General features: G+C 38.1%; 1 protein-coding gene across 2 annotated transcripts in view; it reads right to left on the bottom strand.

Annotated features, from left to right (window-relative positions):
* Positions 1-10,507, bottom strand: part of STK26 (serine/threonine kinase 26) — a 64,503-nt gene extending 53,996 nt beyond the window's left edge. For both annotated transcript variants that reach the window (XM_023591301.3, XM_004467005.3), the window contains exon 1: positions 10,491-10,507. In XM_023591301.3, coding sequence (XP_023447069.2) covers positions 10,491-10,492 — 2 coding nt within the window. In that variant the 5' untranslated portion in view covers positions 10,493-10,507. The remainder of the gene's footprint in view (positions 1-10,490) is intronic.
* Between the last annotated feature and the right edge of the window lie 10,615 nt (positions 10,508-21,122).

Raw genomic sequence — 21,122 nt, 5'->3', positions numbered from 1 at the left:
TTCACATTGTTGTCTTCTAAATGCTTTTCAGTTACTTTAATTTTAAACCTACAAAAGAGTAAGTTAAGTGTAATTTTAATAAATAAGGAAATTAAGCATATTAGAAAAATGAAATTCCCTGTCATCCTCTGGGCCAGAGTTATATAGTAATATGGAAGGCTGCATTCTAAATTTTGAGATATGGACTATTGAAACAATTCATCAAAGCCATTACTTTTAAGAGTATAATTTATTTAGGTCTACAGCTGTTAAATAAACCATCTCCTGATATTACTGATAGAGTCGTTTGAGTTTTTACATAGGGTTCCTGTGGTCTTGTATATATACATTTTCTGCCTTGGTAAAGTTGTCAACATTTGAAAACAATTCAAATTATATAAGCACCAGGAAATTTCTTCCCCCTAGAACTGTATTACTACTCAAATTCTTAATTTACATAAAATGACAAGAAATCCAGGTATGCTTTTTGTTACTTCTAAAAAAGTTTTTAATATTTTACCTCAAAAAGTCATCCCATCATTTCATAATATATTAATATTACAAAGTATTCCCACAGCTTGGTAGAAAACATTCCTTGAGAGAAGACACCACATTTTATGCTCTTTAGGGGCCCAATGGTGTGTAAACACAGTGCCCAGGATTGGGTTTAGTATCTGCCTGACCATTGTGACCTGAGATGCTATGAATACTTAATAACCAAATAAATAAACTAAGATTATGCACAGATTAAGTAAAGTCAGTGAATTCCAGGTGAGATGGTATTCTTGAGCCCAAAGAAACTCAATGTTTTAAATTTAGCATCTGTGGTTTCAATTTCCTGACATTTGTCATACCCTCAATATTAAATATTTAACTTAACCCATGTTTATAAATATTTACTGAATGGGCTTGTTCATCGTTAAAGTGTAGGTAGACGGAAATGGTCAGAGAAACTTTAATGTGGCAATGGTGAGGTAATGCTTTAGGGCCGTGGTTCGAAACCGGGGGGTGATTTTGTCCCCAAGGGACATTTGGCAATGTCTGGAGGCATTTTTAGTTGTCACAATTTTGGGGTGGTGGTGGCCGTTGTGGTATGGTTGTCACATCTAGTGGGTAGAGGCCAGGGATGCTGCTAAACATCCTACAATGCACAGGACAGTCTTCCCCACAACAAAGAATTATCTGGTTTCTAAACCATCAATAGGGCCAAGGTTGAGGAACCCTACTTGATACTATATGCATTAGGATCGCCAACTGAAAAACAGGAATTGAGAGTCCATGTTCAGTTCAGTGTGGTGGCTGGGGCCAAAAAAGTTTAAAAAAATTTTTTTAAAGACCCACAAGATATTGAGCCTCATCGCTGGGATGCTTGCTAACAAAGCAGTATTCTTATGTTAGCTTTGTACTAAACCACAGCTTACCAGACCCAATAGAGTGAAAACTACTAAATAAAAAATAATAGTGAATAGAAAATAACATCAACTTTAAGAAAAAAAATAATGATTTGATTTTAAAAATTTAGTCATTGTGCGTGTTCTAGTGTACCAGGTATTAACCTAGGAGCCATCAAATATGTTATCTCATTGAATTAAATTTTACCTCTTACTTAACAAAATGTGAAAGTAGGACTTTATACTATGGTCTTTCACATTTAAAACCTAATGACTACCTTTAATGTATAAAATGTATAATGTCAAATTGATACAATTATCTGAATTTCTTTCAATTATACTTGAATACTTGAAACTAAAGGACATTATCTGGGTAATTCTAGGAACTTATCAAGTGGTAGGAATATTTTGATTCAGGCTACTAGGCTCTGTACTGAGATTTGTCAGTACAACATACAAGTACTTATATGTATGTACGTGTGTGTATATGTGATACCTCAAATCTCACTTTTACTCTCTGTGAGTATCGAATCAGAAATCATGATATAATAATTCTTACAGATGTTGTATCATCCCTATTTGTTCCAGCAAAGCATCCTGAGAAAAAATCTTTTGAATCAATTCTTGGTCAAGGAACACTAAACCTGTGTAATTGCTTAATTCTCCTGAATAACCTTGTACCATTTGGGACTTATACAATACTGTACCATAGTGTCATTTACAACAAAAACTATGGTGTCTAAGACTCAGCACAGCTGAATTTTCTTGCTAGCTTTACTTCCTGATGCTACTGAGGGGACTAGACCAACAGAGGAGGTGGGTGGAAGCAGATGCTGCATCAGCGGTTTCCTACTTATAACATTTCTTTACATCTATGCTTACTCACTTTGAAATATTTGCATTTAGATACCAAAAGAATGAAGTTCATAACTTGTTGTCTTCACCATTTGGTTAGAGACTTGAGAGAAGTAAATGTGGCCTGACAATTTCATTCATATGCAAAGGTAAGAGTCAAAAGGTGGGATGATAAGACCTCCCTTCCAGGTTTCAGTTTTGCTGCTTGCCTAAACTTTCACTTCCAGAATCACACTGTTGACCTTTAGAGGCATTAGCCCCAAGGCAAAGGCCTTGGGCCTGCAAGTGCTTACTCATGGCCCCCTCAATGATGAGAGAACCACTGCATGCTCCCCTCAATCATACTGTAAGGGTAGTTTTATGTTGCTGTGGGTTCATGAAGAGACTGGGGATTTTCTTGAGAGAGATTCTTTGGGAGACTGGGCTCTTTGTGATCAGGTCAGGTAACTTCTTTGTGCAGTTTTTAGTCACAGGGGAACCCTTCCTGTGTTACGATGAAATGACGCTAAACAACCAGTGTGGGTGATACTTTTTTCCAGCTGAATTGACTTTTTAAAATGTATTGAATTGACCACTTGTTCTTTAATTTGTAGGCTTCTCAAGAAAACAGTTCTAGTCAAAGGTGGCAGTTAAAAACAGGAAAAAAACTGGCAGTTGAGACCAAATAGGAAGTGACTATGCCATCAGCTCATACTGAAGAGAAGGAAGTTGTTGCCAGGAGCTCTAAGAAAGGCAGTTGTGTAAAATTACCACCCTTCAACTTGCTTAGCTGAGGCTCTGTCACCCTTTGGTGAAATCTTCCACAGGTTTTCTTTACTGCTGTACTTAAGAGAGCAGTGGAAGGGAATTAACAGGCACCTCTTGCAGGACTATTATCAGGGACTACCAGAAGTTTCTGGGGTAGAAACCCAATATTGAAGCCAAGCAAAGTCCCCATCTTTCTCCTGTTTTTTTCCTGAGTCAAATCAATATTTTAAGATTAGTTAAAATTTGACTTGTTATACCATGAGGCCTATCATAAGTGCCCAACTATGGACTATAACAGGGACATTTTCCTGAGAAATCAAAGGCAGAATGCCTTATTATACTTTTTGGCCCCAGATCTAGCCTAGGCCACACTGCCTTTCCCTTTTTCTTTCCTTTCTCCTTCCTGCTGCTTTTCTTTCTCACACATGTTGTGAGCACAGTGCACTGTTCTAAGTGCTGGAAATATAAAAAATGTGAGGAGTTTGCTTTCTCACAGGAGCACACCACTAACAACAAGAAGCATTCAAAGTAATAAATGATTATAGTAGCAATATATTAAAAATACTACAGCAGCAGGCACCAGAGAGCAATTCATTTTGCCAATATAGATCCTAGATGTCTTCACAGAGGAGGTGATATTTGTGCTGGGCCTTAAAGAATGAGTAGGTGTTAGCTAGGCAGGGACTTGGGGAAGGGAGGTAGAGAAGAGAGAGCATTTCATGAGCAAATGCCTAAACCAAGGCATGTACACTTTCCAACACCTAATGAGCGGATTAAAATACAGATTCTAGGCACTCACAGAGTATGATTCTGTAAGTTTGAGGTGGAGAAAGGGCATTTTTTAATTTAAAAAACAAACAACTCCCCAAGTGATTATGATGCATAGTCTTGGTTAAGGACAACTACCTTGGAGAAATGACAGGTTATGCTTTCTTTAAGGACTAGCTGGCAGTTTAGTTTAATAGGCAGAGAGTACAAGCAGCACCTCAGGAATGAAGCTGGAAGGATAAGTTAGGGCAAGACTCTGATCCTTGTATGCCGTGCTAAGGAGTTTGGACCTGATCCCATAGGCTCCTAGGAGTCCTTATGGGTTTTAAGGAAGAGAGAAATTTGATCCAGAATTGTATTTTCAAAAGAAAGCAGAGCTTAATGCAAAAAGGATAGATTGGATATAGAGGAGACTGGAAGCAGAGGGACCCATTAAGAGGCCATTTAAAAAATACAGGAGAGGGATATAACTAAATTAGTGGCTGTGGAAATAAAGAGGAGAGGATAGATTCCAAAAACAATTGGAGGTGGAATCAACAGCGTTCAACTAATTGGAAGTAGACAGGATCAGAGAGAGAGAGGTTTTAAATGCCAGAGACCTCTATCTTAGGGAACTGAGTACATGCTGATACCTGGAACTGAGGCCACAAATACAGGAGGACCAGATTTGGGGAAAAGGCAAGGAGTTCAGTTTGGGGCACAATGAGTTTGATGTGTCCACAGTACATCTAGGTGGTGATGTCCAGAAGACGGTTGAAAATAGCATTAAGTCAGATTACAACTATAGATGTGGGAATTAGAGAGAGACATCCTTTGTAACCTCATGGCAAGGTGTCAATGAAGGTCAGAGAAAATAGAAACCAAGAAGGAATCATTGACTTCCTATTCAGAAAATCACTTCTTGAATAATTGTCTTATGTTTTGGGCCAGTGAAATGCTGCCTGTCTACTGACATCATATTTGTCTGCAGGAAGCATTCCATTTTCTTTAAAGTAACGATTATTAATTTCATGTCCATAAGATTGTATTACTAAATATTCAGCCTGTGTTCCTGCATACATACATTGCCTTTTAAGTACATGATAATGAAAGTAAAGAAAGGAATGGAGTAAAGGAGAGAAATGATGTGAAAGATATGAATGCTATGTTGCCAGGTTTTCTGGGATGGTTTTCTTGCATGCAACTGTAAAATAGATTATTGTGCACCAGAACAGTTTGTATTATACTTCCCCTCCTACACTGAAAAGAAAATGAGGTGGGAGATGACATGCATGCCTGGTTTCATGAAGCCAAGTTAGTGTCTTCCATAATGGAAAGAAAAACAGGAACAATTTATTGCAATCTAAAGCACAGATTACTGGCAAAACCATATTTACCTGCTGTGAGAGTGCCCTGCAATCTGAGTTAATATTTCTCCAATTTTTCAGAATCATTCATACCGTTCTGGTTCTCTCATTCTTTCTGTGCTATTGACCTTTTATGAAATTTCACACATCCCTATAGTTTACCATATGTGAAGGCAAGCATTCAAATGGCTAAATGCCAACTTGAAATTAACATAGATAAATCATGCTTTTCATATAAATTGTGAAAATAGTGGTAGACATTTACAATCTGAGATCATGAAAGCAGATACAAATAGATTATATTTTAAATGTTTTGTACACTGCATTTTATTATGTGTTTGGGTTTTTCTCAGGTGTTACAAGAAACTGAAATGTATCAGCTCTTAAATTTTAATTTTACTTTTGCATCTGACAAAATACAAATTCCTACCATGCAAATACAGAGAAATGGATGTTTACTGTGCTCTAAAGGAAGGATTTAGTTCATGAAGTATATTCTAAAAAAAGAAAAAAGGTATTTAAAAAAATCTTCCAGACTCTAAAATCATTAAAACTATTACAATATGGAAAGGTCATTTATATGAACAATAGCAGGAGAAACTGTGTCTGGGCAGTAAAATATTGGATTATTGAATATGCTTCCTCATTAAAAATATTCAAAGTGAGTATTCATAACTATATGTTCCTGTATTAGTCATCTACTTTGGTTCTTCAATAGTTAATGAGGAATAAAGCAATTCTTCCATTTGTTTTTCAAATCAGAAGCGCAAGCCAAACTCATTGATGTAGAGATTCCGCTCTACATCATCTATAACATTGAACAGTTATCTATTACTTTGTGCCAAACATTTACAAATATTCCTCACCACAGCTTCATGAGGTAGCTACTACTATCACCTTTCATCACTCCCATTTTACAGATGAGGAAACTGAAGCACTGAGAGGTTAAGGAATTTGTCCAAAGTAAGGTTGCCAGATAAAATACAGGACACTCAGTAGAATTGGAATTTTAGATAAATAATGAATAATTTTGCATGGAACATATTTACACTAAAAAATTTATTGTTTATTTGAAATTCAAATTTCACTGACTGTCCTGTATTTTTAATTGCTAAATCTGACAATCCTATAAGCCTAGATCTTATAATTATTTAAGGGATAGAACCAGAATTTAAAACCAGGAATTATGGCATCAGAATTCATGTATTTTAGCACTGTATTGATTATAAGGAATGAAAAGTAAAGTGCTTTATTATAAATATCTGGAACATTGGAAAATCCATGATAAGTGGTTTAAGCCCCATGGGCAGGATTGTAGGTCTATGATAAGTTTGAATTCATTGTAATTTACTCTACTTTTAGTATAGTTGGTTACAGTATTTTTGTGAGAATTTTTGTTCCCCAAATGATAAAATATATAATATATTTCAACTAATTTTTCCTTCAATGCTTTCAATGGACTCCAAAAAGAGAGTTTAAAGAAAAAATATGACTCACCATAATGACTAAAGAGTGGAATTAACTGATCAATGCTGTTCAAAACACCTTTCTCTTCCTTCACAAAGAAAGTTTGTGTTGTTTATATAAAGAGTAAGAGCTTCTTTTTAGGAAGAAATTTTTAAAAGAAAAATAGACTATATATTTGCTAACATCATACTCTTTTTTCCCTTTGATATTTTTTACTCTAAAGCAGGCAATGGGTAATCTACTGCCTGGAATGTATTACAGTTTAATGGAAAAAAAACATAGGCTTTGGAGTCAAACAACTTACCAGTTGTGTGAACGTGACCTCTGTGCCTCATTTTCCTCATCTGCAAAATGGGGATTATTAATTCCTACTTTGAATGGTGGTTGTGTGGATGAAATGAAATAATGAACCTAAACTGCTGCAATGTGATATCTGGTACAGAATAGACACTTCACAGATGGTGGTAGTTCTTTTCTCCTCTTCATTTGTTCCTTCTTCTGAGCCTCCATTACCCTCAGCAACCCTCATGAATCTTTGAAAATTTTACCCTCATTTATTAAAACATTTTGGCTTGCCCAGAGTTAAACAGCAATCAGGGAGAGAGGCAATTGGAATCCAGAATGCCTAAAATGTTTTCCTTCCTTCCATGATTCTCTGCATCCCTGAAATGTTTAGGTTAGAACAAAAGACTGTAGTGTGATTTCTGCTCTTATTACTTACAAGACTTTTTTAGAGTAGCTTGTTTTGATTTTTTTTTTAATATTGAGAATGTTCTTAGTTTCAGGTTGGGGATTTTATACTTTAGTGTCATGGGGAAGATGGGTCCCACTTGACCATGAATATCTCTGAGGAAAACAGAAAGATCCAAAAAGAGATGACTTGGGCAGGGCAATTATTTTATTAAAGCATTAGCCTTCTTTTTCTCTCTTCTAACTGTGTATGTGTGTGTGTGCATGTGCACAGAAGCAAGGGGCGGTGATATATAATAAGGGGAAATACAGAAATAAATGAAGTTAGGACCAAATACAAAGTCATCATAAGATTAGAAAGCAAATAATCTTGATACTGAAAATATCAATTCTGAGAGGTGGTCTATTGTGTATCAACTAAAAACATGAAATGTAGAGCCAGTCTACTTAGGTTCAAATTCTAGTTTCATCTATGTACTAGCTCTATGATCTTCCACAAAGGATTTAGCTACTCTGTCCCTCAGCTTCATCATCTGTCAAATGGGGATAATAAAAGTACCTAGCTTATCAAAGTGATGTAAGGGCTTAAATATGTGTTACACTTTCTTAAACTTTTATTGAGGTATGACACACATACAGAGAGCAACACAAGTCATACGTGTAGAACAGCTTAATGAGTTTTTACAAAGTTAACACACTCATGTATCCATCACCCAGATCAACGAAGAGAACATTACCTTCACCCCAGAAGTCATCTTGATGTTCCCATTCAGTCACTGCCTCCCCAAGCCCAAAGGTCTCCACTTCCTTATCTTCAAACATCATAGATTCATACTGCCTGTCTTTGAATATTAAATGAGGATCTATGGGAACTACTTAGAACAGTGTCTGGCATCACCATATAAGCTTGACAATGTGATTTTAACAATGACAAAAAACAAGTATGTTTTGGGGGCAGAATTTTTAATACAAATAAAATAAGAAGCAAACTTGTGAGATAAAGCATATGACAATAAAGTTAAAGGTAACCAGCCTAAATAAAACATTATGAATTCTTGAAAACATTTTCCTTCCATAAATTATGTCTATTGTGTATTCCATGGTAATAAAAATATATTCCTTTTGAGATATCAGAGAAAACATGCCAAAACATTTCAGCATGATCCAGAATTTTATTCAAATTGTTAAGAGACTAATAGATGAAAAACAAACAAGTTTAGGAGAAACCTCTCTAGGCCTCAGTTTCCTCACTGTAAAATGAAGAGAATTGGACCATCTCTAAGGTTCTTTCCAGAACTGACATTTGATGATTCTGTGAAAACATTTCTTACAAAGTAAAATCTGGAAATCTCTGAAGCATTATTTTATAGCTAAATAATAAATCTAGAGTCACAGTCAAACATGACCTTTCAGAGGGAAGACACCAGGTATTCTGTGAGGGAATATTGTGTTTAACCAATCTATTAGTACTCCTTGAGAGAATAAATAACATATGGGCAAGGAGGAACTGGGGGATAGAATTTACATAGACTTTTTCGAAAGACTTTGGCGAGCTTCCATGCTGTTGACTTTTGTTGTTGTTGCTAAATGAGTCCCTATGGGAATTGGGGGAAACAATTTGTCATAGAAGGAGAGCTAACTTGCAGAATGAAATGAAGGATAGGAATGAGTGGGTGCTTCTCTGGATGGAGAAGTGTCAGTAGTATGGTTTCCACAGTTCTGGGCTTATATAAGTGTTATAAATGGTATAAAAGAAGGTCTACACAGCGGTCTTTCGGTTTTTGTGGCTGGCACTAAGTTTTTCTCAGTAGTAAAATGCCAAACTGAGGCAAGGATAAATGGCAAGAAAATCCCTCACAATTGGGGAGTGGGCAGAAAGGAACAATAGATCATCTCAGCTAGGTAATGCTTTCGCAGAAAAAAAATATATACAAACTATACAAGTGTGATAATAAACTCTATTGCTCCCCAAAGGAATCTAGGAGTTGTAGATTATTGATGGAACAATTTCACTTCACTGTGCCATTTTTTACCAGAAAGGTCAACAAAATGCTGTGCAACAAGAGAAAACAGAGTAGAAACAAACAAACAAACAAAAACCCATGTCCTATTTTGGGGAGAAAAATTTAAATCCTGGTGCAGCCACATTTGGAATATAACATTTAATTCAGGGAGCCACAAATCAAGAAAGGCAAAATGGTGCTGAAGGTGATGCAGTGATGGGCCCTGAGAATGTGTGAATGAGAAGGAGCTAGACCGAGACCGATGTAAAGTGTTGAGACTCTTTAAACCAATCCAATAAAGATAGAGGCAGCAGCCAAAGTTTCTACTATTGCTACTGCTACTTACCACTTTCTTAGTATGCATTCTGTGTCTGGAACAGAACTATGTACTTTATGTGTATTGAATCATTCAATACCCCAACCCTATGAGATAGGTCTCACTATTACCTTCATTATTAAAGCATCATGAAGGGTAAATAGTGATCAAAGCTATTTACTGGCTGGAACTGAATGCTGACCTTAAAACATAAAAGAGTCAAATCCAAGACAAATGAAAATAAGTGAAAGTTTACGTAGTGGACAGTAAAACCTATGGAACTCACCACCTTCAAGCAGGAGTGCAAGTTAAGCTGTAAAGAGATTCAACAAATGTTTAGGCTACATTTGTAAAAGATAAAACCAAAATAGTCTCCTAAGAGAATTTTGTTAAGTAACTTTAACTTTTGAGTTGTTGTTAAGAAGGACAAACCACACCCTCTCCCCTCCCACTGCCAACATGTCTCTGAGTCTCCTATAAAATTTCTGGGATGGATGAACCAGAAACTTGGCCCAGTGTGGCTTTTCCTTTATAATTATGACAAAAGTAGAGGAATGGTATGTAAATTCCTTGTAGGTAATTCAAGATGGTTGTAATTTATACTATGGTTGAATCCCTCTTAATTGATAGCCTAAATTACACAGAATCCTTTTTAAAGTATATCATTGTACTCTTTTGAAATGGAATCTTTTTTACAAATAACCTGTAGAAGAATGAATTGCCACAAAGACAGCAGGTAGACGACTTCCCCTACAGCACCTATTATGTAGTCAAAAATTTGTTTTGGGTTATTTCAGGCATATCTTTTTTTTTAAAAGAAATTACATTTCAGAGAAAATGTATTCTCATGCACAGAAAAATAATAAATTAGCTTAAAAGATAATCTCTGTGAAAAACCCCAAACTGGATGCCTCCCATGAAAACTTACATAGCGGCTTCTCTGTCACATCAATCCTCACGAAACCTAAGGACAGATCCATCCAGTGTTGCTCCGACCTTCTCTCTTGTTGGTGTGACACTGCTGTTTTATACAAACTATACCAGCATTCTCCCTTGGCTTAATGACCTCTACCCTAATTGAAACACTGTATGTGCTTGGGGCACACCATGAAAAAGAAACAGAGGAAAGAAAGACTAAGAGTGAACATCTAGTTCACAGAGAACTAGTCTTATCTGTGGGGAGGAAGTATGAAAAGAAAAACGAAAGATACTGGAGAGACAAGAAACAGGGGAAGGGAAAAGGGACAAATGAAATGATAGGATTGTTCCTTAAGTATATTATACTTCAACTAGAAATTCTTTTAAAAGGAAGATAGGACTAAATGTGGGTTTAAACAGTAACACGGTAGTTGGGCTATAAGTAAATGGGTGAAACTGGCTAATTCTTTGAATGCTTCTTCTTCTCATAGCAGCTCTGCTTTCCGCTCACACCCCCTCTCCCACCCTGGGTTCCCTGGTTGCCCAAAGCCCATTTCTGCAACTAGGCACTAAGCCAGTACTCCTCCAGGTTGTGTCCTGATTCTAGGCCATTCTTACCTCCTTTGATCAAAATGTATCTGTGTTCTGCCCATTTTGTTACCTTGGCCTGAGAACATTTTCATTTTCACAGGAAACAACTTAGTGCTTATAAAATATGGCCCCAATACTTCTGGTTGTAAGTGGAGATGTTTTGGGAGCAGAGGTCTTCTCATACCCTCAAAAAACTTCAGGTATTATAGAAAGTCAACAGATTTTGTCTAAGCCAGGTAACCACTCTGAACTTAAGTTTCCTCACCTGTAAAATGGACATACTACTATGTTTCATTTCCATTGCAGTTTATAGCACTTTCACATACATTTGCTCGTTTGCTCCTAACACCCATCTTCTGAGGTAAGGATTATTATGCCCATTTTACAGACAAGGGAACTGAAGCTGAATGAAGTTAAGTAACGTGTTCTGTGGTATTATGTGAAAGGGCCAGTATATACGGAGAGGAGTCAGCTAGTCAAGATGGGAAGTTGACATGCAATTAAAGAAGCCTCCACCCCCAAAAGAAAAAAGAAATAAAATAATAATAAAAAAGCTCCCAGGACGATGGTATCTGACACAGGAGCTACGTGGCTGTGAGGAGGTGCTGTGAAATCCAGGTTGTGAGTATGGACTTGGAATCACGTATATGAATCCTGGCTCTGCCCCTTATTTCCTGGCAGTCCTTGCACAAGTCACCTTCTCCAAGTCTACATTTACTCATTTGTAAGATGGACATAAAATGCCTACCTTAGAGAGCACTGAAAAATGCCAACCCTGTTTTGGTAGAACAAAGTAATCTGTCCATAACTGAGCAGAAGAGCTAGGGCAATTAGAGGGCTACTAGATACAAGGGAGTGGCAGCCACTGCCCCAGCTAGGAGGGTGGGGAGAGGACTTAGAGCAGAACAAATGTCAAAACTGAGACAGGAAAGAATCAGAGACAGCTGTGATTACTGAGGCTTTTCCGGCTTGGATTTTCCCTCCCAAGATTTTTCTTGTTTGAGGTTTTTATCCCTTTACAACTACTACTACACATTGGGGGAGGGAGGAAGGCATCACTACATTTTCTTTCTGTACTTTTTCTACTTCCTTTTTACTCTTTGTCAACCTCAAGGCCAGCACAAACCTCTTGGAGAGCCTAGAGCCCACATGAACAGATTATGTCTGCCTGGGCAAAAACCTGAATAAGATTAGACATCTCTCTTGAAGTAAAATATGTGCTCCATGCTCTGTATCATGTTACAGCAAATTTGAAAACCAAGAGCTGTATTCCAAGTCACCACCTGGCAGTTGTCAGTAAAGCTAAGCCTCTGCTACCTGTTAAACACAGTTAAATGAAGCAGTCTGTGTTTATAAATTGGGGGATCTATCTTTGAAAAGAGTACCCCAATAGAATGAGAAAAGATAGCCCGGATTTAGATTTCTGGATTAGAAATCATCTGTCCCGTGAATTTCAAGGAATAAAAGAACTTGTGGTCTTAATCATTAATGGGAATGTCTATTTATACTACAAATGTTAGGAAACTAAAATACAGATATGAATTATGTGCTATAATTATAAGAATGAATATTGCTTTGGCTCTCAAGGCAGAGATACTTTGACTTAGGGATTTCATATAGGGTGTCTGGGCCTGTTCAGTGCCATTAAGCTATCAGGTCTTTGCCTGTACCAACCTGCCTACACTACATGAAAACAGCCTCCCTCATTCTTTCAGAATTCATGGCTTCTGTCCCAAACCAGTTATCCCAGCTTATCTCATACTTGGTTTCCTCAGGCTGTTCTAACTTCTGACCTCCTCACTCATTTTTCCTCTTTCTCCCTTGCTTCACTCACCCTAGGACCTAGCATTTGAGATTTCTCCTCCAATCTGAACCTTTTGCAGTCCTCTCTGGCCAATAACCAGATTCACCACTTGGTTACACTATTGTTGGCCTCCATGGATGAATGCCCCACTGGGACCAGCCTGCTCCCTGAGACCTAACACCTTCCCACAGCCCTCAGGGAAGGTACCCCTGCCCAGTACATCTAGTCCTTAGAGAAGAACTCAGACTTGAAAGTTTTGTGACTCCTGGATACAGCTCTCCGAAAGAACGGGGAAAAAAATCAAAGGAAAGAATTTGATTGCCCAGTCACTATGTACAGAAGAGCCAACTGAATTTGTATGTTGTCTAAAGTACATGAAGAAGGAAAGTGATTTTTTTAAAAATAGGATTAGGATTTACTATTAATAGTTCTCAGATTTGGAGAATTATTGCTTGTTTATTCCTCTCCTTCATATTCACCTCCCCTCAACATCTGACTGCCAAGATTTATTAATTCTACCTCCATAATGCCTCTTGAACCCATCATCTCTTGTCTGAGCTGTTTGCAATAGTATCCTAATAACTGGTCTCTCTGCTGCCAGGGTCTTCCTCCCCCATCCCACTCTTCATGCCCCTTATCCTCTTCCCAACCATTCTCCACACTGGGGCCAGAGTAATCTTTCTAAAACACAGATTGGACCATATTATTACTCCCTATCTTAATATTTTTCATCTCAGTGTATGTATCAGATTATTATTGTATATATGAATTTGGTTTTTAAGAAGAGATTCTTCTATTTATGACAATAATAGTGATCTGTTACATAAGTATTGTGCTTTAGAGTGTTTTCACAGCTATTATATAATTTTTTTTACAACCCTATGATTTAGGCATTATTTTATCTCTATATTTTAGGAGAGAGTATACCTTATTTTTTAAAAGATTTATTTATTCATTCATTTATCTCTCCCCACCCCCCACAGAGCTGTCTGCTCTCTGTGTCCATTCACTGTGTGTTCTTCTGTGTCTGCTTGTATTCTTATTAGGTGGCTCCAGGAACCGATTCTGGGACCTTCTGGAGTGGGAGAGAGGTGATCATTCTCATGAGCCACCTCAGCTACCTGATCTGCTGTGTCTCTTATTGTCTCTCCTCTGTGTCTCTTTTTGTTGCATCATCTTGTTACACCAGCTCTCCGCGTGAGCCAGCACTCCTGTGCAGGGCAGTCCTCTGCACAGGCCAGCATTCCGCACAGGCCAGCACTCCGTGTGGGTCAGCTTACCATATGGGCCAGCTTGCCTTCACCAGGAGGCCCTGGGCATCGAACCCTAGATGGGAGCCTAATTGCTTGAGCCACATCCATTTCCCAGTATACGTTTTATGTATAGTGAATGGTAAACAATGTGAGGTAGGTATATTAAAAATTAAATGTATTGGACCTATTTGGCTACATGAGTTGATAAATTAGGCATTTATGAAGAAAATTCAAACTTTCAGTTCCAGAGAATGAATTTGTTAAATATTATTCTCATTCTGGTATATCTCAGTTGTTTAGAGCATGCAGTTACTGAGGTCAGAGTTGGTGGTTCAATCCCCATTTAACTTAAACTCATTCGATTTCTTGGACATAGCCTATACCCCAAGCCTCAGACAGTTATTTCACTATTACAGGTCCCAGTGGAGTCTGGATAAGAAAATACAGATAGATCTATACCATGAGTCCATTCCTATTACTTGAAAACTCCAATATCATAGTAGCTCCATAGTGTTATATAGCAGTTATACAAAGAAATGTTTAGTAATGATTATCTGGACAAAGAGCATACTTCTCTAATGTGGTGCTCTGAGGACCCTAAAGAATGCTCCATAAGTATCTCATTCCAATAGTAGTTTCCTAATTATACAATTCCAGCTCTAGTTTCATCTCTACTGATGACATAGGTAACAATTACTAATGTAGGTTTAGATATATCCTATAATTTAATTTTTCCATTTATTAATTCCTGCATTCTTGAATGAATAATGAAATGTTGTATAAATTATATTACTTTTCTCATTCACAGAGATGGGGGTATCAGGCACAACCTTATGTACAGATGGCATTGCAAATTGCCTATATGGTAGCACTGGGAAGACCCTTGACCTGAAATTTTCAGATTCCCTCTTATTAACTCTGCATTAAGACAAGAATCCATTGTTAATATGCAAATACCCCTGAAAGGAGTAATAAATCATTATCAGCCACTGGAACCTACGAATGAGTTAATTTATCAGATCCCTTCCACCTAACACTGAACTAAAAGGAGTACCTTGTGGGAAACAGATGACTGATGTATTTTGTTGGGAAGAAAATGGAGGCAAAGGTTGATATTCCCAAAGAACAGATTTAGATGCGATCCTGGCTTGTCAGAGGACACTATAAAGGCCTGGGATGGGACATGTGGGGATGAAGTAGGGGTATTCCTAGAAGAATGAAGCAGAACAGTACCAGAAGACAAGCTTTTCTTACATCCCTATTTTGCTTTGAAACAGCAGTAATGAGAATACATGAGATGGTATTACATCAACAGCATCATGTCATGGTTAAGAAACCAAGTTCTGGCATAAGATAGACCCAGGTTCGAATTCTAGTTCTACCACTCTCTAGCTGTGTGGCCTTAGGCAAGTTCCCTAATTGTTCTGAGCCTAGGGTAATACTACTACTTACCCCACAGGGTTATCTTGAGGATTAAATGGAGTAGTTCATGTATAGCACTTAGTGTAATGCCTGGTACAGAGCAGGTGATTAAGAGCTGTTAGCTATTACTACATAAATAAAAACTTACGGTTGCTTATCCTGTAGCAGCCATGTTCTCAAGTGGCAGGATCAGAGACTGTATTAGTAAAATTAGATTGATGCTGCCTTAAAATAAACATCTAGAAAATTCCTTTGATGCCAGAAATAAACCTGACTGAAATAATAAGCAATAAGCCTAAGACACGAGGATGGAAGGGTCTTTTTGTTCCAACAGAGACCTGAAAACCATACTTTGGGAAGATAGGGTCGAATCAAATGTGTATAGTTGACAACTGAAACAGTAGCATGGGAACTCCAGGCAGTGTGGAAGGTCAGCAGATGAAACAGAGCTGGAAGCAGAAGCAAACATTCCCTATTCAGCCAGTAATGGGGTATGATCTCTAGTCAAACTGTAAAAATAAAATGCAGTTTCCATCACAGAAATAATTTAGAGGAAGAGAAAGAAGGCAGACACCTCTTTTCAGAGTAGAAATTGAGGGTAAGACATCACTGATGACCAATTCAAAGGTCATGTTTATTATTATTTATGTGGAATTCTAATTGACACTTCAGGAAAAATAACATCTATATCTGTCTCCTCTTTGGGCCTAAGGATATTTTTCTTGTTCAGAATTCTCTGATTAGCAGGTATAAACAGATCTCAAATCGCCAAGTTACAACTATAGCTTTTTTAGGAAATAAACAATGAGTCCTTACCTATGTGACTAAAAGCAGGCTAAAGCACCAGGTTTGATGGAATGTTTAAAAGTATGGCTGTTAACTGTTACCTGCACAATAACCCCTGACAGCCATTTCCTGCTTGGCAGCATAGGGAAGTGGGCTGGAGAGTGTGGGTGATTGACTTGTCATCTTGACTTGTCATTATGACTTGAATAATCCCTTCTGTCTACCCTCCCTGCACAAGCAACATTTTTTTTTTAAAGGAGAGAAAGAGTGTCAGAAACTGATTTAGTTCTCTATTTAAGAAATGTGAGTCTTCAACTCAGAATAATGATTAACTTTCCAGCATATAGTACATGTTTACATTCATGATCTTTGAAGTTCCACAACTGACCTGTGAGGTAAGTCATAGTTATTTTTCTTCTACTGTAAGGAAACTGAGTTTCCAAGAGTGGAAGACTTGCCCAAACCCACAGCTGATAAGTGGAAATAGTTCCAGCTTACTCCAAATTCTGGGTACCTAACCTCGATTAACGTGATCACCATCTACCAGGGTTCCTGACCCAGAATCCTTCAGTCTCGCCTCACCTTCAAACCCTTACTTCTGCTAGTCACCAGATACTGTTTATTTACTTTTTCATCCAAACTTTATTTCAAATTCAAAAAATAAAATTACAGACAAAAGGCAGCTCAACAAGTTTTGGAAGAATTACTCCAAAAGTGTTCTATCCAGGCACTTTTATCTCATCTAATTCCAACAACAAACTCAATTGTTCCTCCAGTGTTCAGAAAGATACACAGATGAATACAGAGTAGTTAAATGACATAGTCAAGGTCTCCTTATGAATGAAGAAAATGAAGAAGAGAAAAAAATGCTTAATCATATTCATATCTCACAAAAACACACCCCATATTCTTTACCTTTAGCATTAATATAGAACCTTCTTTGCTTTTGCTACAAAAATATTACAATATTGTTGTTAACTATGGTCTATAAAGTACATTAGTTATTATTTCCCTGTATATCACCGCATTCTTAACACTTTGTAGTCGAACATTCCTGTGTTTATATTATTAACCACAATCTTCAACTACCACCAAAATCACTGTTATACATTCCCTATATTATCCTCCAGCTGTCCTCCAATGGACATTAACCTCCCTAAGCTATTCGTTTCAGCCACAATCATGTCCACAAATAACAGGTTTGTTACACTCATTGTAATTTGCTACCATCAACCTTGTCCATTGCCACATACTTAAAATTGACCTTATTAAACATTCTACATACATCCAGCATCTGCTTCCCTTTCTCAACCCACAGGTTGAGCTGGGTTGGTGGGAGACAGAATGTAGGTTCAAATGCTGTTTATTTTATCTGCACAAATGCTTCTCAAATCTATCCACTATTGAACTTTCCTTCCCCAGTATCCTGACCCTAATTTAGGCCACCATCATTTTCCACCAGGATTACTGCAATAGTCTCTTAATTGGTCTGCTTGTGATCTGATTGGTCCTCCATGTTGTTGCTAGAGTGGGCCATTTAAAATGCAAATCTGAACGCCACTCCCCTACTTAAAACCCTTCAATGGTTCCCTAACCACTAAATTCCTTAATATGGACTTACCTCTTCCCTACCCCTTCTTCTTTCCACACGCTCTGTACTCTGGCTAGAGTCAGCTCTCTTGTCCCTGAACGTCCCACGACCTTTCTTGTTTCTGTGTTTTTCGTATATGCTTTTCCTTCTATTGGAAAATTTTCTTTCTCCTGTTGTCTATCTTATCATGGAGGAGCAGCCTAAAATAAATACCTTCAGTAAGGTTTTCTCACCCTGATTTAGTGCTCTCATTCGTCTTTATATACACTCCTGCTATGGCACATAACAGGTTTCGTTGTAATTAATGATTTACATGATCCTCTGACCTATTAGGCTCTGAGCTAAGGGCCATGTGTCTTTTGAAACTTTGTACCCAGCCTTTTTGCCTAGCACAATGTTTGGAACATAGTAGGGAGTAAAAAAATGTTTATGTCAAATTCATAAAAAACCTTGATTAATTACCTAATATATTCCCAGCTCTATGACATGTAGTGAGGTACTAGGTCCAAGCCTTACTGAAAAAAGAATTATGCAATTCATGTCGCTAAAGAACAACATAAGACATTTTATAATTGAGAGATTGTGTGGTACTGACTGAAAATCTTATAGCGGTTCAGAAGAAGATTTTAAGCTAGGGAGGCACCTCTTTCCTTTGGAAACGATGATTACTTTTGAAGGACCAACAGCAATTAAATTGTTGCCATCTGGCAACTGTCACAGTACTCATTGTAAATCAGATTTAATAAACTCAAGTCCTTTTAAAGGTGAAGGTGTGTTGTGTTATTTAGGGAGAAATACCATCCCCCAGGAGACTGACTCAAGGAAAGTACTTAGAAACTGAAACTGAATGCCTCCTAGTGTTGGAAGGCAGAATTCTGCTTGGCCTGGATGAGAGATGGTTGGAATACCATCCTTAAGGAAATTCATATCCCTTATTTTCACTCAGGAGAAGTAACAGACTTACTTTGCATTTAACCAAAGTATGATTAAATCAGGGTGGGCATTTTGTGCTGCCCATTGGCCTATCTTTCTCTGCCAAGTCTCTACATACACCCAGAATGTGGCTCTGTTAGGCCTCAAAGCAGGGCCTTTATGAATAACCAGAGATGGCATGAAGAAAACTTCAACACGAGAGGTAGGCAAACTCACATTTATTATGTCTGCAGAGGTAAGGAGCCAAGGCCAGTCCAAAGTGACTCAGACCTGGCTCCCCGTGCTACAGTTTCACTCTTGTTTAAATACCCAAGTTACTACTTAGCATTTGCTTTGATTATGCAGTAGTTTTTATACATATGGATGAACACGCATAGCTGGCTATATAATTGTATGATTAGTATATTCAGGAAATCACACTTGCACATACAATGCATAATCTTCACCTTTGGCTGGAGGGTGGAGGTCAAGTTAGCCAGCGGGATTCACCATCACTCTAAGGAAAGACCTGTGGGTTAAAAAGGAACACTAGCAAATGGATTCTAAAGAGGATCCACCCAGGGCTTATCTCTGTGCAGAAGTTACAGTGAGTCACACAAACTGTACCTGGGAGAAATTTTACTGGTATTTAGTTCATAGCTTGGAATGCCTTTATCTTGCAGGGAGGTTTAGTTATAAATCTAAATTACTTGTTATGCTGGTCCTCAGTGGGCAAGGCAGAGGAAGAGATATGCTGGAGAATCCAGACAGTCTGTGAAAATGGGGAATCTGCAACTCCAAGTAAAGAAACTTCCAGCCGGATGGCACCTAGCTTCTTAAGAACCTAGGATTTATCAGTGTAGGCAATCTATGCCCTGGGGTCTGAAATTCCTGCCTTTAGATACTATCTTTCTTGACTTTGTGGAAACAGACATTTTAATTGAACTAAAAACTGTTACCTGGGATGAATAGTACTTTATCTGATTCACTAGCTTTGTCTCCATTCATTTAACAAATATTGAGGGCCTGGCACTGTGCCAAGGGATACAACTGAGTAAAGCAATCCCTGCCCTCAAGAAGCTCACAGTTTGGGCCCAGGGCATTAAGGAAGAGAAGGGAAGTAGAGGAAAATTCATCTTATAAGGAAGTGTAGGTGGGATAAGGTAAGATAGGAAAGGCGGATAGAATTTGCAGGAGGTAAGGGAGTTTTCAGCGCCTGGAGCTGTGTGGAGGGATAACAGTTTAAGGCCCTAAGCACCTCGGGAGGTGGAGGGAGGATGACAAGAGAAAGGTTAGGGCATGAGGAAGCTAAACTCTTGGGTCTGAAGACATGACAAAGTATGTAAGGAGGAGTGAGGGAGAAGCCAACATAGGAGGAAACCAAAATCTCTAAGTGCTTATGTGGATAGAATGTCCATCATTTCAATATAATGTCTCTGGATTGTGTATGAGACAGAAAGAGAGGAGAAAAGGGAGGGGAAAGGAGAGAGCAGGGAGGGAGAGAGAGAGGGAAGGCTTAGAGAGATTTTGTCAACCCTTTTAACCATTGGCAACTGGGTGGAGACTTTAACCACGAAAACAAAAGCAACCAGATCAGTGAGACTAAATTGAACTTTAAAAAAGAGGAAGTGAGGAAAGTTTGTGTGTGAGCTCTGGTGGCAGGAAATCCTGTGACTAACCTTATTTCACACATCTCAGATTATTCAAAGGGATCTAAACTTTCATAAGAACAGTTACTTAAAAAGGGAGGGGTTGTCTGGGAGGCACTGGCACCGATGTCTGGGAAGGGCTGACACCCTTGTTAAATAAACTAATCCAATTTGAGTTGCCCTTTATGGTGTGAAGGGATGCTTTAAGGAACATGGCCCCCTGGTATTTCCAATCAATAGAGTAATGTAGCATTGACAAATAGGATTTGACTGTATTGAATAAAAATGCCGACATGGTGGAATGAATGAAATCAACAGACACTCTTCTTTTTACTTGTAGAAATGTTTTTTATCAGATTGAAAGCAACCACCATATATGAGATATAATCCTTGTAAATAGCATCATTGGAAGCATGAACTATGATGAGGACCCTAGGGAGCTGAAGAGTTTGGGGGTGGGGTGGGGGAGAATGATGCTTAAGATCAGGCCATTACAAAACAAGCATCCAGGCAAATGATGACATGTGTTTTTGCAAGGGCACAAGAATGAGAAGGCGCCCCTATGCTGGGAAAAGCTGGCCCATTAGAAAGTTAGGATTCCAATCACCTTGAGCTCTAATTTCCAACTGAAGGC

The sequence above is a fragment of the Dasypus novemcinctus genome, chromosome X (genome assembly GCF_030445035.2).
Source record: "Dasypus novemcinctus isolate mDasNov1 chromosome X, mDasNov1.1.hap2, whole genome shotgun sequence".
Lineage (NCBI taxonomy): Eukaryota > Metazoa > Chordata > Mammalia > Cingulata > Dasypodidae > Dasypus > Dasypus novemcinctus.
The sequence above is the reverse complement of the archived record's forward strand: the minus strand, read 5'-3'. Positions and strand labels throughout refer to the sequence as shown.